This window comes from Diadema antillarum, unplaced genomic scaffold, assembly GCF_040938485.1.
Source record: "Diadema antillarum isolate AM-2024a unplaced genomic scaffold, OU_Dant_1.0 scf00000179, whole genome shotgun sequence".
Classification (NCBI taxonomy): Eukaryota; Metazoa; Echinodermata; class Echinoidea; order Diadematoida; family Diadematidae; genus Diadema; species Diadema antillarum.
The window spans coordinates 502,259-524,310 of NW_027271068.1; the positions used below are offsets into that span (position 1 = coordinate 502,259).

General features: G+C 36.7%; 1 protein-coding gene across 1 annotated transcript in view; it reads right to left on the reverse strand.

The window, feature by feature from the left end:
- LOC139722994 (carboxy-terminal domain RNA polymerase II polypeptide A small phosphatase 1-like) overlaps window positions 1-22,052 on the reverse strand; it is a 62,791-nt gene that overhangs the window by 32,586 nt on the left and 8,153 nt on the right. Inside the window, exons 2-3 of the mRNA XM_071634271.1 lie at window positions 4,668-4,789; window positions 2,403-2,444 (exon numbers count right to left, since the gene is read on the reverse strand). Coding sequence (XP_071490372.1) covers window positions 2,403-2,444; window positions 4,668-4,789 — 164 coding nt within the window. The remainder of the gene's footprint in view (window positions 1-2,402; window positions 2,445-4,667; window positions 4,790-22,052) is intronic.

Genomic DNA, 22,052 nt, shown 5'->3' on the forward strand with positions numbered 1-22,052 from the left:
AATTTTTTTTTGTCTGTTTGTTTTTTTAGTCTGTTTGTTTGTTTGTTTGTTTGTTTGTTTATTTGTTTGTTTTTGAACACCACACTGTCACTTGAGTTTTGCAAGGAGGCAACTAAAATGTCATGTGGAGCATACATGATGTATTTCGTGGCCCTGGGATACCAGTAAAGTACTGCTTTTGTAGTAGATTCTTCAAGCTTTACGGTCATTTATTTCTAGAGGGGATTTGTAGGTACATGTAGTATAACAATAAAAACAAATTGTGTGACAATGTACACAGTGTATATTATTTGTATTCCCCCCCCCCCATACTTTCTGCCATGTTTTGTATGCTCAATGCAATGCCTTTACACAAATTCTCTTGCAACTCTAGTGAAATGCTGAGGCTACATGAATATCCTTTGCTTTTGAAGTTGTGTCACTGATTGAAGAGTTGTATCAAGAGAATTCTAGAATTCCTCAGCAGGACCCCACGCAGAACTCTATAATGCTACTCTTTTATAAATAACATAATGCATGTTTCAAGCGATACTAAGGACTGCATTTTTCTCCTATTTAATCTTTTTTTTTTTTTGTTACTTTGAGATATGATGCAGCACTGATTACTCCATATAGATTAAGTAGTGCAGTTTGGGGAAACCATCAGGACAGAAAAAAAAAAGTTGCAACACTTTTAAAGTATGAAAAAAGGGCATCAAAATCATGGATTGTGAAAAACAAAGTGGGTAGAACTTTGTCAGTATTAAAAAAGGTATCAAGAACTTTTAAATACCTTGGGACACAAGAATCATTTACATTGTAAGACTACAAATTTCATGATATTGTAATCTTAAAAGTACATTGCAGGTGGCATACCATTTCTTGAATGCTGAAAATGGTTGGACATGTTTACACAAGTACAATGTAATCACATTAACAGTATTTACTGCATAACATGGGCTTTCGCCAAGTTTTGTACCTTTGCTCTCATTTTGCTGGTCTACACAATACCATATGGAAATTTGTGTTCACATCAATTAACTATTAAACAAGAAAATTACTTTTTCTTCAAAATACTTAAACATTTGTGTTCTGATCTTTATCACTTCATTATTGTGACTTTATAAGTGCCAGAGTAATGATAACATTTTAATGAGATTTTGGGATGCATGCAAAGTGAAAAATAACCCAACATTGTGAACATTCTAGTCACAGCCAAAGCCAAAACTACAATGTTGTACTAACAAACAATCATGTTTGTAACAAACATGCATGTATTCACTCAGTAGCTTTCAAACTACAAATTGAACACGTATCAGGTACAAACATACACTGTGAACAGAATGAACATCAAAGTGCAGTATATGCATGATATATGTGAAAATATATTAGTACACTAGTAAAATAAATACATAGTTTAATGATAGAACAATCATATTATACAAGGAAAAAAAAAGACTTGTTTTTACACAAAGTTCAAAGTACACATAAAATGTATCTCCCAAAATTATGTCCTTTCACTTGTAATGGACTCCTAGAACTTCTCAAAGAAAAAAAAGAACTTCTGTAATGTAACATGTTTTCAGGATACATGAAAAATTCAAGATACTGTATGGAAAATTCTGCATATTTTATCAACAGATAATACTACATTCAAAGGCAGTGCAAGTTTAATACAACTTGTATGTAGCACCCTTTTAGGGCAAGAAAGCATGCATCTAAAACTCATGCATCCACTTGGCAATTGTCTTTGTTTCTGCTTGAAGTTTTTTTTGCGTAGATCAATTTAGTAATCTCATCTAAAGTTTTTCTTTACAGTGTAGTGCAATTATCATCAGGTGCTTATATCTTTAATATGCTATCAAACATTGAGTTACATGCAAAAAAGGGAAAATTATTTTCATGAACCATGCAAGCAACATGCATCAGGGAAGTTACCCAAAAGAGCATACTCTCATAAACCTTAATGATTTTTAAATCTTTTGATTATTAGATAGATCACATCTATTTATCTGCAGTAAAATATCTTTTATAGTACTGAAAGTTTAATTTTGAACCCAATCATTAATTACAGTCAAGTATTAGCTTTATGCAAAGAATGTTTGCATTCGGACAAGAAACTGACACCTTTGCAGACAGCTAGTGCTAATTCATGCAATACTGCAGCAAAAGGTACTTGCCAGACAGCAAATTTTGGTTGCCCAGGTAAGCAGGCAATTTATGGGTTTGTAGCCCGCTAAAAGTTACGATTACAAGAAATATCCATAAAGGAAGAGACAAATAGCTCAAAGGCATATTGCCGGAAGCACAAGTCTACAGTGTACATCAAAGCTTGCTCTTTGGAGCAACATCCCTGTGCATACTATACACATGTATACCATACTTTCTATTTTAAAAAAAAAGATACTTAACGTGTGACATACCGAGCTAGGCACATTACTGGATACTGGATGGTTCTCAGGCAACTGAATAGACAAAAAACAAAGAAAAATGCACACACAAAGAAGGGTGGGATGAAAAAGGGGGATTGCTTCACCAATATCTCACAAAACCTTTGACAAAAGCACTACATACATGATGTACAGCAATACAATGTGGGATGTACTTTCATTTCCGGCAATATCAAGGTGTATGAACACGAGAAAACACCAGGGGTGGGGGGTGGGGGGTGGGGGGGGGGGGTGGGAGGTGGTGGCATTGTAACACAAAACTACTACAGAAGCAAAGCGACATAACAAAACACCACTGATTGTACATTTGCACAACAATGTTATAGTCCCATTAAAAGTCATAAGAGTTATCACAACTTTGTACTACAGTAGCAGAATAACCTTGTAATCATATTTGAATTGTACACATATTGTCAAGGGGAAGGAATATGCAATGATTCCCCTTGGTACAATATACCTGCACGGTACATAATTTCTTTCATGGCACAAAAATAGTGTTGCTATTTTAATAAAATTGTTATTGCTTTAAATGTTAAAACACAAAGACTTCCAGTGTACATTCACAATTAGACACTGGAGTGACCAAATGATAAAAACATTTAATACAATGTAATTCAACACAGTCAAATATGTTTGAAGTATTATAGGATATGTTATGCATAGTGTACAAAACAGGGCTACTCTGTATTTAAGCATGCACAATGCACAATGTACTTCATTGCGGGTACATGTACATGTATTGTATGACACATTACAAGGGATGGATAACAGGGAAGGCAATCGAGGCATTTTGACCCTTAACCTTTTCAATCTGTCAGGTTCTTGTCACTACTCTTTCAACAAGCGCTCCACCTCCCATCCAGACGTATGGCTTTCGCAACAACTTGTACAAATGTACGAAATGTATGCGGTGTCCATTTAACGGATGATGGAAGAGGTTTGTTCATGAAATGTGACATTTTGTGATGGAGCGTGTTTGGTGTTTTTACACAGTCTCTAACCAACAGGTAGTTTGCAATCTCTTCACTGGTATCAATTGACCATAGATAAAAATCACAGGTATCATACTCCCAAGATATTACAACAACTACAACAGAAAGAAAGGGGGAATGTCAACACTGAATTCCATTTTATGGTCAAATGAAAGCAGACATGATACTGAAAGGTGTGATCTAGTTTAAAGAAATGAAAGCCTTTTTAACATCAAATGCTGGGCAACAACTATGGTAATAATAATTTGCTGTAAATTAAAAGTGGATCAAATTATCAATTGTACATAATGTTCAACATACACAAATCTACATTACAATGTATGTATGACATGTCTTTGTCTTTCTGCTGCGTATGGTCCTTTGCACAAACATGAATTTGTCATTTAATTTCCATTTTGCAAGTCAAACTATTCAATAATACCTTGGGATAGCACTGACAAAAGTGCATGACAACCTGAATTAATTCTGATGTTAATCAATTTTTCTTCTATTAAAGCAGGAATACATTGTGATACAGTACTGTATGTATAGACTGGGTATTCACATTTACCAAGGAGATAATCAACTATGCTCATTTGAATTCATTTAATTTAGCATTTTCTAATATATTATCATAAACTTACAACTTGTATCCGGGGAATAATTTTCATGGTATACTAGTAGCATGGCAATTTGCTATGCATTTTTACACCATTGCTATGCACACAAACTAACTTTTTTGTAGCAGTTTTCTTCCATAAAGAGCACAGGATACCATTTAAAATATTATTCATAAGCTGAAATTGCTTATCAAATTCAGTTGGAAAATTATTCACTGGTATCTCAGGAACATTGGTCATTACAAATACATGTAGATTCATTTATCTACTATGTATTATACAACAAATTTATAGAAAACCTAGGGAAAACTTCTAAGGAAGCACTATTCAGTGAAGCTAATTTGTGATCAAGCATGGGATTTGATGGCATTATACATTATACTAGTACATGTATTTAAACTATGCTGCTGTCATGAAAATAGCTATGGGAGAAACAGTTTTGAAGTATTGATATCTCCTGATGCTGTGTGGGATGAGAAAGTTTTGTTTGCTTTGACAAGTGATCAGTTGGTCACAATTGTCCGATGAGTACGTTCAAAAGAATTCAGTACATGGAAAAACAATAATCCAAACGAAAGAGACAGGTATTAAGATTAAAATGACACCAGGTGGGTTGAGAGCAAAACTGAGAAGGTTTTTAAGCTCACCCTGGGATCAGACTCCGATGTCGTGGGTACGCTTTGGTGTGTGCCATGTCTCGCTGACCCAAAACAGCACAGAAAGGTGTTGAGTAAACTTCTACTCCTCGGCTTCTTTGATGTGCTTTGCCCTGCAACGAGAAATGGGAGCATGTTTAATACAGTAGTACGGTATACTGTAAAAGTGGATATTTTCGTGCGACTAATTTTTCGCGCTCGGCCGGGTAAGAGTTTCGCGTGTGCCATGTTTTTAATTCCGCGGAATCAACACGTCAACTACTGTAACATATGGCAAGCAAAAATATTTGCATGTATGCATTTATTTTTGCGCTAGTTTCTGGTTGCACGAAATGCGAAAAAATTTCACCATCGCGAAAATTTCCACTCTGAGTATAAAGTACTGGGCCACGGATTGGCAAAGCATTATCATAGAAGGCTCCCTAAGTGTTTAACCCATTACCACTCAACACATCTTCTTTAACCCATTACCACTCAACACATCTTCTTTAACCCATTACCACTCAACATATCTTCCACTGCCACAAGGAACTCACTGGAGAAAGACGTGCAGTATCAAACGATTGCATGGGTTTCCAAACAAATTTCAAACAATTACAAATACATGGGATTAGAAAATCTGCAAGTTTATCTTTGAGGAGACTAAAATTGCACAGCTGGACCTGACATTTATGATACAAGGGAATATTTAAAGCAGAATTGTTATCAAAGTGAAGACCTTTAACCATATCATGAGAAGTTGGAATCTAAAAGGCTGTTTCTAAAATCACAGGAAAAGTTCTCTTGTCTAATTCAATATAAACAGTTTATTTAAACACAATGTCATCTGCCCAGTTGGTTCACACACTGAATTTCACAATTATTGGGTATCCTAGAATAGGGAGACAATACTCTAAAACGAGGAATGTTCGCAAACATTCTAATTTCGCAGGAGCCAAGATTCGCGAAATTAAAATGCACGCACAAGTTCTTGTTTACCTATATGCATTGAATGTTAGAGGCAGCTGATAAAAATTTCATGCCGTGAAAATATATTGTTTTACAGCAGATCACATATCAAAGAAAAAGTTACAAATCGTGTTGACCCTTCTCAAAAGAAGAGTTTAAAATTGAAACTTTTGAAGACAAAATCATGTGCACTGAGACGGACAGAGGGGGAACCAGATTTCATCTGGCATCCCTCTGAAGCTGAGGAGTAATATTTGAGAGGGCTTCAGATATATGACAAACTCCAGAAACCGCAGTAACGCATACTGCATTCATCACTGATCTTTGTTCGGCGCTGAGCACGACCAAGCCCCATTTGATATCATATAAACTTCATCTTTTCACCAATATCTTATCTTGATGTACACTATTCAAAGTACGCAAGTATACATTGTAGTTCACTCTGTAGTTTTAAAATTCAGAGATGTACTGTAAAAGTGGATAAGTTTTCGCGCTCAGTGGGGTGAGAAGAGTTTCGCGTGTTTTTAATTCCGCGGAATCAAGACCTCAACTACTGAAACATATGGCAGGTAAAATTATTTGAGTGCTTTTATTTTCGCGCTACTTTCTGGTTGCGCGAAATGCGCGAAAATTTCAACACCGCGAAAATTTCCACTTTTACAGTATTGTTTTACACAGGATATCTGGATTGTGACTACAACTTGAAAATTCCCCCTTTCACTCTCCAAGGAAGTTCACTGGGAAACATAACTGGGGTCTGTTTAGTAGCACATCATACATTGTATGTACAGGTAAAGCAAAAGATAGAGAAGAAACTAAGGCAAGGGGTACTTAATACAGATGCTTAAAAGTGCCATGGAGAAGACAAGATACTGTAATTCCTTGTTTTCTCAACTTTTCCTGTCCAAGAGGACAAAAAGGCAAGATATAAGATCTCCCTACACAGGTCCGGGAGCAAGAAGTTCAGATATGAGATCTCATATTTCCCTTTCTCACCTTCTCACCCTCGAGATCTGCAAGAGAAAATCTAATATCTTGCATTCTCAAGACTCGAAAAGTTGAGACTGATCTCAAAACTTCCCATATAGGGCCTGACAATGTGTATACACAAGATCTTGCCTTCTCACCTTCTCGCCTTCCCGGACCCTAAAAGATTGAGAAGGCGAGTGTCGACACTTTAATATGAGCTTCCATAGGTACAGCCAGGCCAGGGGATAATTTGGCAAGCCCCGAAAGCTTGTTTTCACCCAAAGTCGCCAGCATCGACCAGCAGTGACAGCGTAATCACGTAAGGGAGCGAGCGGATGGGATAGCTGGATTTAAAAAAAGAAAGAAAGAAAGCTTTCACACCCATTAGCATTAAGCCCTGTCAAAGTACAACCATTCAAAACATGCACCAGTGCGGGGGTGGTATGCTTCCCAGCTCTGATGTCATGCTTCCGAGCCTTGATGTCAGAGGGGGCATTTTAATAGCCAAATGAAGGGCAGAAGGTAGGGGGGAGGTGTAGTGAGATGTTGTGACGCAAATCTCGCCACAGCGAAAGTCGCAGCGCACCGACTGTGCCAATACATAATGTCGGCAATTACTGAGAGGGTAGTCTTATGCTATAAACTGCGTCCGATTATTCACTGCTCTCATCCACAACATTATGTTCTGCATTCTAATTATTAAAGAAAACTGCCATATTGCACTGCATTCTTATCGTAATATTGTTCTGTATGCGCTGCTGCTATTCACAAGTAAACAATTATTTGGCATCACAGAATGCAAGGAGTGTTAGAGAAATTTCAACATGGCACCTTTGTCAAGCACAGAGTGTATCAAGGACATTTTACCCAGATGGCATCAGAGCCACACTCATATGACTGACTGGCTGTATCATAATTATGTGTACGCCTACATTGTATACTGTATGCTTTAAAGGCATAATTTACCATTTGCAGATGAAACAAAAACCCAGCATTAGTGCTTTAAAATAGTTCTAAAATGTGAGTTAGGGATAGAAACAACAACTGTAAAAATTTGAGTCTGTATAAGTATTGTTAAATACACAAAATTGAACAATAGTTATAATAAAAATGTTTCCAGACTAAACCGTCTACAGTTATGGTTTACTGCTATCAAGAAAAATACTTCTCCTTATATTTCAGATATTTTACACTTTATAGCAAAAATTATACATGGTACAATGTAGGATGTTTTGTGATATAACAGACCTACGTACAAATATGCATTAAATGTGATATCTTGAACATTTTTTTTTTTTTACATCACTGCTCTAAAAGGTAAAAAGGACCTGATTTAATAAGGTATCATTCAACATACATACAACATCCAAGGCTGGATTACCACTGGTTTGATTCTACTTGATAGAATATTCAATACCTCTTTTGCTCTGAATTCCCTCCATCATATCATAACTAATGCCTGAAGTAACCTGCTCTACATTACTATAGACAAAACTGTTAATTGATCATAGAAATTTGCAAAAGATCTGGAAGAATATCAGATGAAGGACAGGGGTTAAAGTCATCACCAGTCCCCGCCTGCATTTGGCTACCTTATAGTGGCTGGTGGTCATGGAAAACTATAGCGAAAGTGGAGAAGTTGAAAGAAACATTCATGCCATTGGCATTCATGATACACACTGCATTTAAAGAAGAAGTGTGAAGTGTCCTTCTGAAAGGCCCATGTGTATACAACCAGCCACTGTAGTCAGCTTCCATCCATCACATATGTACAGTCTGTATGCACCAGACAGAAATACATTACATTACAATACATTACAATACATTACAATACATTGTTTGCCTACACTGTATTAGCACAGACATCTGGAAACTACACTATGTACCTACTTGCCAATGAATAGAGATTATCTAATCCCCCTAATCCCTAATATTACACAGTGTATGTCACAATGGCCTTCCTGGTGGATTGCAGCACACTGCTACACTTGAATAGGCATGCTAATTTTACGACTCAGTCAAGTTCAGGGATTACTGAGTGAATACAAAGAAAAAGCTTGCAGGTTTCAAAGCTATGAAAGTGCCTGGACACGAAAAGGATTAATACTATTCAAATGTCACCATAACTGATGGTATAAGTTCATCTAATACACAAACTGTACCCTAATACATTTCAAACTGACCATGCACTTCTTCACACACTGTTCCCTTTAAAACCTCAGCGGTGCCAAAGGCATGCACTGACACTGAACCACAATTGCAGAACATTTGGGCCTGCAGTGGAGCTATCGATGAACCCGCCATACGACGATGTATCGTTTGTACATACGTAAGGACTATGATAACAGCAAGCCACCAACACGTTGACAATGCGTGGCATGTCATCGTATCTCATTCAGAGAGACAGCAAAAGAAAGCAAGAGAGAGAGAGCGAGAGGGAGATGACGTTTCTTGGCTTGGTGTGACACTTCCGTGGACATGTACCCAGATGGTGGGCAGGGTCAAGTTCTCCTATTATCAGATTATGACAAAAATCTGCTGAGGGAATGCTGTGATGCACTTCAACTGGCTATAAATTAATTTCAGTGCATCCGTTTGCCAATCATGGCCTTTCACTGCCTTTCAAGCCTTTTCTATCTTTGTTTTCGTTGTCTTCTCTACAGTATTATGCATGCCTCTTTTTTCATACATGTATGCTGTTTTCCAGATCTTAAAATCTCTATTCTTCTCAGGGTCGTGCACTTGGTATATATCCTGATTTTTTTTTTTTTTTTTTCAATCTGTGTTGGGCAAACTGGTGGATTTCTGAAAATAATAATAGAGAAAAAAGATCATGATTAAAAAAAGAATTGAATCTTCAAGTGGAGTAAACTATCAAATACTTTGCCAGTAGCATCAAATTTCAGCTTTGAATGTTCTCCAAGGCAAGGTCTCATTACAGTGTAATCAACACAGCTGGGGTAATATGAACCAATTAGAACACAGATTGATATCATTACAGAATGCCACACACTATATCCCCGTGAAAACAAAAAAAGCTGATGTTGGGATAGATTTAGAGTATAAAGAAAAATAATCTTTTCATGCCATAACAAAATTGCGAGAGAGAAAAAAGAAAGAAATAGTATTTACACTTGTAGTACAACTGCATATGAATGTACATTGTACGATACCTAGTGCTTGTACTGTATGAATATAAGAAGTGTAAGGGGGAGATTTGATTACAAAACACACACACTCTGACAAAACACAGGACATGGAGTCGTGTTGACAGGCCTGTTCTACAAAACACAGACTACAGTGTACATACCACGCTACGACATTTGCAACACTGACAGCAGGACACACAGAGTGTACATGTACATGTACACACACACACACACACACACACACACACACTATATACACACAAACACAGACGCAGTGATTCCCCTGCTTTTGTATGGTACATCTGCCGATTCCACAGGGACACATACACGTATTTAAAGGCATTATTTACCAATTGCACATGAAACAATAACCTAGTTTTGGTCCTTCAAAATAGTTCTAAAATGTGAGTCAGGGATAGAAACAACCAATGTAAAATTGCTAATCAGTATATTCAACGTTATTGTTAAGTATTGCTGAATATACAAAATGTGAACAATAGTTACAACAAAATTGATTCTAGAGTAAACAGTTACAATTTATTGAGAAAAATGTGATATCTCCTCATCTTCTAGGTTTTAATGCAAAATTTTTATATGGTAGGATGTTTTGTGGTACAACTGACCTACACATATGCATCAAATGTTATCAATACTGAAACATACTTAAACTCACCGCTCCCAATGGTAAACAATAGGCCTACCTTTAAAGGGATTGTATAGTTTTGGTTGAGACTTCCAGGTTTCCAACATTTTCTGTGAGATAATGAGAAACCTCTTAATATGAAATATGAAAGAACACGTAATTCCAAGAGGATTTAAACGTTTATTTGATGAAAGTTGATTTTGAAATGGCTGAGATATCCAAAACAGAGTGATCCTAATAAAAGGTGGGACCCATCTTTTATTACAATTGCTTTGTTTTACTTTGTTTTTGGATGTCTCAGCCATTTCAGAACTGATTTTCATCAAACAAACTTTGAATTCTTCTTAGAATACAATACAATTCTAATACAATACAATACAATACAATACAACTGGATCATTTATATAGCACTCTTACACAGTCAATGACTGGTTTCACAGCACTTTACAACAAAATTCAGTCACAGATTAGCAATGGCATGCTCTTTACTATTTCATAAGTGGTTTCTTGGTATCTCGCAAAAAGTTAAAAGCCTAATCCTCACCTCCACCAATACTGTACCACAAAGGGGATGGCTAATGACCGATCAGTGGGAATCAGTAGGAATGCTGAGAGATGATTGTTCCAATCCTTGTGGGATTCATTTAAGAGTACATTATATACAACTGTATCTACTGTTGTGTGAACATTATTTGCTTCATAACGGTCTCATATTCAAGTAATGTGCAGATTAATGCCCCGTCACTGACCAGGCACGCTAACCTGGAAACATTAAACTGCACATTACTTGAATATGAGACCATTCTGAAGCAAATAATTTTCACACAACAACAGATATAATGCACTCTTAAATGAATCCCACAAGGATTGGAACAATCATCCTCCAGCATTCCCACTGATTCCCACTGATCAGTTACTAGCCATCCCCTTTAACAGTGCACAGGAGAAAGAGGTCACTACATGCCAACAACCATATCTCTCCCTCTCACTCTCTCTCTCCCTGGCCATCATGTAGTTAATTACATGTACATGTATGCCAGCCAATAACTTTTCATCTTTAATAGCACATGGAATCAGATGATAAATATCTGAATGATGATGATGATGATGAAACAGCATGCACTTGAGATTTATATTCAATGCAGCTCTATTTGTCCCTCTGTATTCTGGTCACATCCATAATATATATTTTATGCTACGTACATGTCTGGTACCCCCATGATGTCTACACGTTTGTATGCATTCCTTTTGAAATATCCATGCCATCTTAATACTCATTCCCCAGCAATATTTCTTGCTTTATCAAATCATCCATCCATCAAAATTTATTGTCTATAATCATGAATTGCATTACAGTAGCCTGTCTTGTCAAGCATGCAGTACCGCTAAACATGTACAATGTATCTTATTCACTTCTATTCCTCCTTTTTGTCTCATGCTAGAATTTTATATGATTTTTTTTCATAATGACTCTGACAAGAACCTTATAATCTGATTTGAATTTCAACACAAACTTTGTAAATTTTATGAAAATGTGTGAACATTTATCTTTCAATCAGTTCAATAGCATACTGTAAAACATGATACATTCACGGCATGAAATTTTCACGAATTGGAGCCGGCAGCCTTTTTCGTGGCATGAAATTTTCGCGAATTGCTTCTTGCATTCAATGTATGTAGTGTAGACAAAAGCTTTCGCGTGCATTTTAATTTCGCGAATTTTGGCGCTCGCGAAATTCGCGAAATTAAAATGCACGCGAAAATTCCTCGTTTTACAGTATATTGCCTACAATTACATACAGTTGTAGGCCTACTGATCTCTAAAACAAACCACTGTTCCAATTAATGATAAAATGCCTCTTACATTGTATGTTGTTGTTTGTTGATTTTGGAGAGACTTTACAAAGAACTGCACAAGTTGAGTCATGTATTGCAATAGTTTGCGTACACAATCTTCCCAGCGAGGGGGGTACAAAGTGTAGATCTTTATAATGGCATCTAGACAGCAAAGCAGTTTAATGCAGCCTGCATTCTTTACATTAAACTTTATTATAATCTATATATGCCCGTGACCTAGAATGCATGTATGAGATACAGTTTCAGTACTTTCAATGCTAGAAGCATTAAAACATGCCATTAGATGTCACCTAGCTTCATCATCACAAGCCTTCCATCGCCAGTACTCTCCAACCCCACAAAAGAGGGTGCGACTCATATTACCAAGTCCCACATGCATGAATCTGTGTCGGTAGCCTTTGTCAGACGTGATTTTATGCACCCGTTGACCTTAGCATCCTATATGCTTTAATAATTCTCTGGACATTTGCAGTCTTGCCTCCAGAATATGTAGGCTCTCCACAGACATTGGAGTATAATACATGTGGGCGAAGTGAAGACCATACACTGGTTCTTTCCAAGGGCACTTTGTGTATGTTGCACAGCATGTAAAAATAGACATTGCCAATCACAATGCATGTGTTTGCATTTATTTGTGTACATGTCAGAAGTACAATGTAAATATCACAAGGCAAAGATTTTATATTACAAATGGGAAATTTATGAATAAGTTTCAATCTTAATGTTGACTTAATACAGTCAACAAAAATGTCAAATGTTTATATCAACAGTTCAGACTGGCAAAATGTAAATACAACTTGCTGTAGCCATTCCCCATCATACATCCTTGATATTACTGCTGTCTGCACATTCTTCACAAGATTATGGCATTAAAAGAGAACCTTGTATTTAACATTTTCTCATTTCTCTGACAATTGTGGAAGGCAAAATATGTCTATCCCTTGCAAGACACTATATGTGGTATAATACAACCCATTGTATACAGCAATGTAATATTGTAATTGCAGACTTCTGTGTTTCTCATGGCATGTCCTTTTAGTGTGCACGTTTTATAGGGTTGCTTTAAATACTTGTAGTTTTTACTTGTGTTATGAATGGTAGTCAAAACTATGTTTTTGTGTTTGCATGACAGTTACACTTTGTACACAGACACTCACAATAGAGCTGTTCCACATTAAAGTTGTTGCAGACAGGACTTTGAACCTCTTGGGTATGACCAAGAAAGGAACAGGTACACTTTGTGCAATGTACAGTGTAGCACTGTGCTTGTCAGAAACGTTACAGGTACTGTAAAACATGATACATTCGCGGCATGAATTTTTCACGAATTGGAGCCGACGGCTTTTTTTGCGGCATGAAATTTTCGCGAACTGCCACTGGCATTCAATGCATACAGTGTAGAAAAGAACTTTCGCATGCATTTTAATTTCGCGAATCTTGGCACTCGCGAAATTCGCGAAATTAAAATGCACGCGAAAATTCCTTGCTTTACAGTAAAACATATTTCTCGCACTGTATGCCTGCAGAAGAAACCATCAATTTTTGCTCTTTAGAAATGGACACATTACATGTACAAAATGGTATACACAATGTTGTGGGATTAGCACCATAAATGTGCAAAAATGGAATCACTCAGTTTGCACTTTCCAATTTCTGCTCTAGTTCATTCAAAAGTAGTCACTGGGTAATACTCATTCTTCAAGCAAATTTCTACTAAAAGAAAGTAAAAAATGGCACACTTGAACTCACACAAAATGCAAGAAATGCTGACAAATCATTCATGACACATTTGCACATCAGTATAATTGTCAGCAATAGGCCTACATTTAATTGTGACATGTAAAAAAAAAATGTTAAAGACTGTGACTGAGACTACATGTAACTCAGAAGTCCTTAACTCCATAATATGTAGTGCGGTTCAATAGGGAATGAATTCTGCTGGTCATCACTAGCCCAGTAGTGCGAATGTTCTACGTGTATGCGAGCTGACCTACTGTGCATTTCTTTTAATGACAATTCCAGGCACGCACCAGATTGTAATGCATACGCTTCCTGACAAATGAGACACATTCAGACCTTACAAGACTGTTCAATCTTGCGGCAGGGACAGAAGATTTATCAGAGATATCAACTTGTGCATACTAGTCCTCTTGACAGCAGGGCTGCAAACCTCGAAACACCTAACAGCATATCGTTGTAGAGTATACAACTTGTAGGACTACATGTAGGCCTACATACAACAAATATGTGTACATACTGTAACAATCTACAAGTTATACAAACAAGTGTATACCATGTAGGCCTACAAAAGGTAGACAATACAATATATTTTGGTTATTCAGCAAGCATATTAAAACACATGCTGGATGCAATAGTTCAAGAAAAGAACAGAACTCAGTTCCAATAATAAATCTTATAATCTTTTAAACTTTGAATGAAGGGGAACCATATTACATTGTGGTAACAAAATACTACATTTGTATTTGGTAGCCCACTAAAGAACATACAAGTTGTACTGTAAAAGTGGATATTTTCGCGCGACTAATTTTTCGCGCTTGGCCGAGTCAGAAGAGTTTTGCGTGTTTTTAATTCCGCGGAATCAAGACATCACGCACAGGAACTTATGGCAAGCAAAAATATTTGCGTGCTTTTATTTTCGCGCTAGTTTCTGGCTGCACGAAATGCGCAAAAATTTCAACACCGCGAAAATTTCCACTTTTACAGTATTTGACATTTGTAACACCTAGTCTACATAGTACACAAAGAAGACAGGGTGCAACAACCCTTGCTGAGGGGGAAAAATACATTTTCATTCTCAGGTACTTTAAAAAAAAAGGAGCAAGCCCTTGCCTGCCTTTAAGTTGTGAGACTCTCATTTCTTAGCATTCCCATCTAGGACAAAGGTAGAAATATCTTTTGAAATGCCCAAGTACGAGTGTAGAGCTAGAGAGACTAAAATAAAAAGAAAATCTGTCTTCAAGGTCAAACATTTCTTCAGGTTTCATTACAGGCCTTGGCATCTTTATGCAGCACTGATGAATACTTATTACGAATATTAAAGAGATGGTTATGGACAGATTTTCAAAAGGGTCCTTCAAGCTACATTTGCACAAAGAAATCTGTTTGGACAACAGGGAATGAAACATTTATGTATGGCAGCAGATCATGAAAAAATACTAAAATGAGGAAGACATCATGAAAGATATAACCCTGTGAATGCAGGTAATTTTCTCCATATGGCACTATGTTGACAATACAGCAAAAAACAACAACAAACAAACAAATGAACAAAACACAACAAAACAAAACAAAACAAATGCAAACAAAAACAGAATCTTGGCCTTTTCCAGTGCCATGTTTTCATCATTATTCAATACTGACATCCTTTGTAAGAGAGTGTCTTCATACAGGTGTATCTCTATATCTGCAACAATATTCACACAGAGGAGTAGCCTTCTCTTTTTAGAGCTGGATTTGCTGCACTTTTGTACTTGATCAATGTGATAGAATGAGGTTGGTTTTAAAAAAAAAATATCAAACTAGAAAAGCACTCTGAGAGCGCAGACCTCCGCCAAGCATACAGCTTATTTCCACCACTGATCTTGTTCTTCCATAGAGATTGTACATACACACAGCATCGGTGCTGAAAGTCGCCCGATTTCCCAATAAGCCTTTGTTACGTCATAAACCCTCAGCTGCACGGCGCGCCTCGCCCAAGCAGAAACTAGAGCACGCACTTTAGTGCGCGCAGGCAAACCTCAAATACGCGCAGCCTGAACTCCCAAGTTCATTGACCCTACCTGCCAAAATATAAAAAATCCTTCATAAATTCCCCCAAAATTCTCGGATCATTACCAAAAGTTAATCGTTTGTGACTTGTGTCATTCTCAACCTTTCCTGCAAGTTTCATCCCAATCCGTTCACTACTTCTTGGCTTATTTTGAACACGGACACACAAACGAACGAACAAACAAACCTACGGTAACGAAAACATAACCTCCTCCCTTGGCGGAGGTAATAAAAGGAGAGAAGAAAAGCCCGGCACACTTGTGGCTAAAATGTTTGCATACAACCATGCATGTAGACATGCCAGTGGACATGGATGAGTGGTTGGTTTGTGAATATGCACTGTATGCATGTACACTGTAGACATCCTGTATGCCCGCCCGACAGCAACTCTACAGCATGTCAATCAAGTGGTGAGGAATGCAGAGCTGCCACTGTAAAACCAACCACTCCTTTGCCTTTACAGGGGGGCGTGTCTCTTTACCAAATGGTATTGATACCCAGAATGTGGTTTCTGTGGTCCAGGTATCAAGGAGCATTAGGTCCTGGTGGTACACACAGGTGGTAGTAATTTTACATGGTGCTCTGGTTAGGTGAGGTTTGTTATGGTTCAAGGAACTTTTTCTCTTCTTCACAACAAAGCCTGGTGAAGAATATATAATAATTTCTGCTGGCACCATTGTTTACAACAGAATTTAGGAGAAAAAGTGCTCGTAATTTTCTGGGTAAAGTTTTATGGACTTCTCTTCTTTGATAACGATGATAAGAAACGATATGAAATTATTTAAAACTGGTATACAGTAAGTTCATTTACAATACACTACTGAGAGCAAGAATTCATATCTGCATGTAAACCAGCCTCAGCAAGCAACCTGTCCAACATAATACAACCAATAACTACCTTAATCCCTGTGCCATTATAATCTAATCCCACTGACAGCTCTGAAAGGACCAAAAAAAAAAAATGATAATAAAAATTTTAAAAAAATAAAACACTGCGTATTCAGTTTGATTGATTGTTTGGTCAATACTGCATATTTCTATTCAATCTTCTATGACTTGATCGTGGAAACTGAAAATTTATTTCCTTTTTCTATACTTCATATAAAGTAGTTTGCCTCAAAACAATGCTTACACTGTATTTTAAAAGGGTGATCTTTTTTTAACAAGTCCCATATTTCCTTGAAATACCAATATATTACTTTGCATAATGGGCCATCAATTGTATTTTAATGGGAGAGTCCATGTGCAATTTGCCATTAATGCATTGTGGAAAATTTGCAGCACTATAATGTGTATGTAAAGTGCATATTGCACATCACATACAATTTTTACTGGTATTGTGTGTTATAACATTTTCAGTATACATTGTATTAAAGACTCCATGGGTATAAAGACTTTTATCATAGAGAATACTGCTGTACAAGCTACATCTGACCCTAAAGGAGTATTCAATATTTTTAACAACTAGTACAACTACATACAATGTACTGTACAATGCAATGTGATACATGTACACATTGACACATAAAACCAATCAATTATAATGAGAGGTATTAAAATTCAACTACAAGTGCTGTATCTTTCAATACAAGATTACCTGTTCTGGAGTTCAAAGTGAACAGCCTTTTATTGATTTATATTCATGCAGTATAAACTCACACAAATCATTAATTGACCTACACTCCTACCAGTTAGTGCTGACTATTAACCATTGTGCATACAACGTTGTATATAAGCAAGCCAAACAAATAGTGCCTACTGCAATAAATTACATGGTGTTAGAGCAGCTGTTTCATCAAGGTCCATCCAGGTAAATTGCATCAACTGCATATATCTGATCTGTCCAACAAATTGATTACTCAATCAAGAGACGACATCTACACCACGCTAACACAATGAAAGAGTGCAAATAAACACTGGGTCATCTGGTGATTACAACAGCTGAGGCACAAAAAGTTGTTTTCAAGCTATCAATTTTTAATATCAGAATGATAATCAGTGCATGATACCAATACACACTACACAGGATTCATATAAATCAAACTATCACTACCCCAGACTTACGGAACCAGTCGCTACTTAACAGGAAAGCGAGTGACTATTAAAGGCATGATTTACCATTTGCAGATGAAACAAAAACCTAGCCTTAGTACTTCAAAATAGTTCTACAAATGTGAGTTAGGAATAGAAACAACCACTGTAAAAAAATTCTAATCAGTATAATCAATATTAAGTATTGATACAAAATGTCGACAATAGTTATAATAAAATTGTTTCTAGAATAAATTATCTACAGTTATGGTCTTTTGAGAAAAATAGTGATATCATAGGCTTTATTGCAAATTCTTTTATTTGGTACAGTGTAGGATGTTTTGTGATACAATTGAATTAGGTGATCCGAGTATCCTCTCGGATCACCTATTGTATCTGTACGGATTCTTTCTTCTTCTTCTTCTTCTTTCTTTATTTCTCCCCAAAAGTTGTGCAGAGGTTAGCTCAGAAAGTACTATGTCTATCAAGTTCAAACTTATACCATGTATGTATCGTGTCCCAAAGACGGCAATCGAACTAAAATCAAAGTGATCAGTCGACCGTGACGTCACTATGACGTCATTATATGAAAACACATTCTCAATCATATCTCATTAATGGAATGAAGTTTTTCAATGAAATTTACGTCACATATATTTCAAGTTATGCGCATTTTACTCATATTCTCAAAATTCACATTTTCTCTTGATACGTGCGCGTACGCGCGCGTTGAAATATTTGTATGCTCAAATCGAGCTCAAATTTTTTTTGCACACGTTTCAGACCATTTGGAGCATTTTTTGAAAAATTGAAAAAATCGGACGGACGCGTACGCGCGCGCGCATATACGCACGCACAGCTCATATGCAATAGAAATTTTCAGTTTTTTCACACAGATCGCATGTCCAAAATGTCAAGGAATATTTCTATCAAGTTTCAAGTCGATCCGACTCAATATGACGTCATACGGGCCCGTCAAATTCAAAATTCCGCGCGTGCGTCAATGGGGATACACAGTGCAACTATGCCAAAAAACCGCCAATTTTAAATCGGATTTTACTCGTCAGGATGGACGGTGATCCCCCATTTTCTTGTAATATTCTAAAAGCTGATGAGTTGTACATGTCATTTCATGGGTTGGCGATACTGAAAAAATGATTAAAAGATATCACATTTCTTAATAAAGTAAACAAAGTAAATTTTCAAAATGACGTCATCAAATTTCAAATTCACTCGAGCGTATCTCACTTAAATTTCGCCAATTTTCACCCAGATTTCAGTATGTTGTAGCTTATGAAATGTTCTTTCATTAATGTAAAAACAACATTTTGATTGGATAACGTCATCACCTCGTAAAAATGGATTGAAAGTATCCTTGTAAAATTTGACCAGTTTACGTGTTATCTCTATGGGAGAGCAGTTTTTCTGGCAGTGAAAATTGACACGACTATCTTTTTCGAGCACTAGCTCACTTATGCTTCGGTGAATTTTTGCCAGATTTTAGTATGTTGTAGCTGAGACTTTGAGCTATCGTAAGTGTGCCCTCCATTTTTTCATACGACGTCGGCATCACGTCGAAAAACTTGGTTGAAAAATTGCATGTGGCTTCGATGCAGCGTCATTTTGCTTAATACACAGGGCCTATGGAGCATGAAATAGGTCATTGCATAGCGCATCCGACTCGTAATCCTAAGGTCCCTGGTTCGATGCTCACCCCTGCCAGTTTTTTTTTATTTTTTTTAAACACTTTTTTTCTTCTTTTTCTTTAGTTAGTCTGAATCTCCTTTCCTAACTTTATCTTTTTCTGATTTTTTCATGCTTCTCCTTCAAATTTCTATAAAAATAACATAATTTTTTCTTTATTTTTCTTTCTTTCTACTACTTTCTGTGCAATAGATGAACAATAACAATGGCTATTAATCCCATATTTTGCACATGTTTTGTTCATGTCACGTATATTATTTCATAAAATAACAATTACTTGATCGGACACCATCTTGGGTATGTAAATTAGGGTCAAAAGTCATAAATGTTCCATCCTGTATCTTGGTGAATACATGTCCTATCTCTCCCATATTTTGCACACGCAAAGACCATGTTACAAGAATCATTTCACAAAATAACGACTTTTTGCTCAGATGCCATCATGTCTGTGCAAAGTGGGGTCAAAGGTCATATATTCTTCTTTCTGTATCTTCATTATGACGTGTTATCTCTATGGGAGTGCAGTTTTTCTGCAAATGAAATTTGACATGACTATCTTTTTCGAGCACTAGCTCACTTATGCTTCGGTGAATTGCTCCCAGATCTTAATATGTTGTAGCTGAGACTTTGGGCTATCGTATTTTACCCTTCGTTTTTTCATACGATGTCGGGATCACGTTAAAAAACTTGGTTGAAATTAAAGCTTATCTTCAATGTATTGAGATATGTCTTTCTTTCTGCAACTTTCTTTGCAATAACTCAAGAAAAACAGCGTCTATCACCCTCAAAGTTTGCACATGTTTAGTTCATGTCACGTACATTATTTCATAAAATAACAACTTCTTAGTCAGACACCATCTTGGGTATGTAAATTAGGGTCAAAGGTCATAAATGTTTCATTCTGTATCTTAGTGAATACATGTCCTATCTCTTCCATATTTTGCACACGCAAAGACCATGTTACAAGAATCATTTTACGAAATAACCACTTTTTGCTTAGATGCCATCCTGGCTGTGCAAAGTGGGGTCAATGGTCAAATATACTTCATTCTGTATCTTCGTTACAGTGTATACGGAATTTGGTACCAAAGATGGCAGGTCTGACTCGCTTTTGTAAATGAGATTCCAAATATCACACGGCGAATGTCCCTAAACACACATGAAACCTGTATGGTCATGCCTAAATTATGTATTTGTTGCTGAATCTTCGTTATCTAGTGTATACAGAATTTGGTACCAAAGATGACAGATATGACTCCCTTTTTTAAATGAGAATCCAAACATCACACGGCCAATGTCTCTAAACACAGATGAAACCTGTATGGTCATGCCTATTGCGATCAGACCTCGAATCATTGATTAAAAAAAAATCGGATCACCTTAATTTGTCAGTAATGACAAATTACAATCTCTAGTTATTTTTGTACACATATGCAATGCATCAAAACTCAAAAATTTTTTAAATCACTGCTCCCAATGGTAAACAGTTCCTTTAAAGGTACTGTTTACAGTACTATAGATAAGCAGATACAGTGTATGAAATAAAATCTCAAACTAGGACCTACGATGTACACTACACGTACATGTACACTGTCTACTGATGTGCACAAGACAATTTCACTCCCCATATGGACTCTGCGTGAACAGAAATGCCTCATGACGGTAGCAACTTGGTCATTAGCCATTACCTGAGGCACATGAGGAAAAAAGGGGGGAAATTACAGGATTATGCATAATGCTGTGTCTGCCTTAATGGAACACACATACCCCCCCCCCCAAAAAAAAAAAAATACAATAAAAAAAATAAAACACTGCCTGTTACTAAAACGAAAGTCACAGTTGTGAGTTGTACCTACAGATGTATAAACTGCATTTTTAATAAAAAATATACATGACGTTCTCCCTGATATACAATTCCATACTGTGGACTACAATGTAGACACTGCCAGTCTAAATCTGGCACGGGGTGTATAGCATGGTGTCTGTAATTCTAGATTGTATTCTTGTCTTTTTGTCACTTCACACATTACTCTCTTTCAAGACAACCAGACATACTTGTCCTACAACAAATACACATGTAGTTGTACGTACAGTTACCCATACAGTTTGCGATTCTTTTCCTGGCCCTGTGTGGGGTGAGATCTATTTAAATACTGTTAATGATAGTGACAGAAAGATAAAAGGAGACCCGGCTTCAAAGTCCAGCGTTCACATTTGTTTGCCAAATAGCAGAGGATCTAATTTTGTGTCACTAAAGTTTGATATGCATGACTGGGTGTTGTGTTA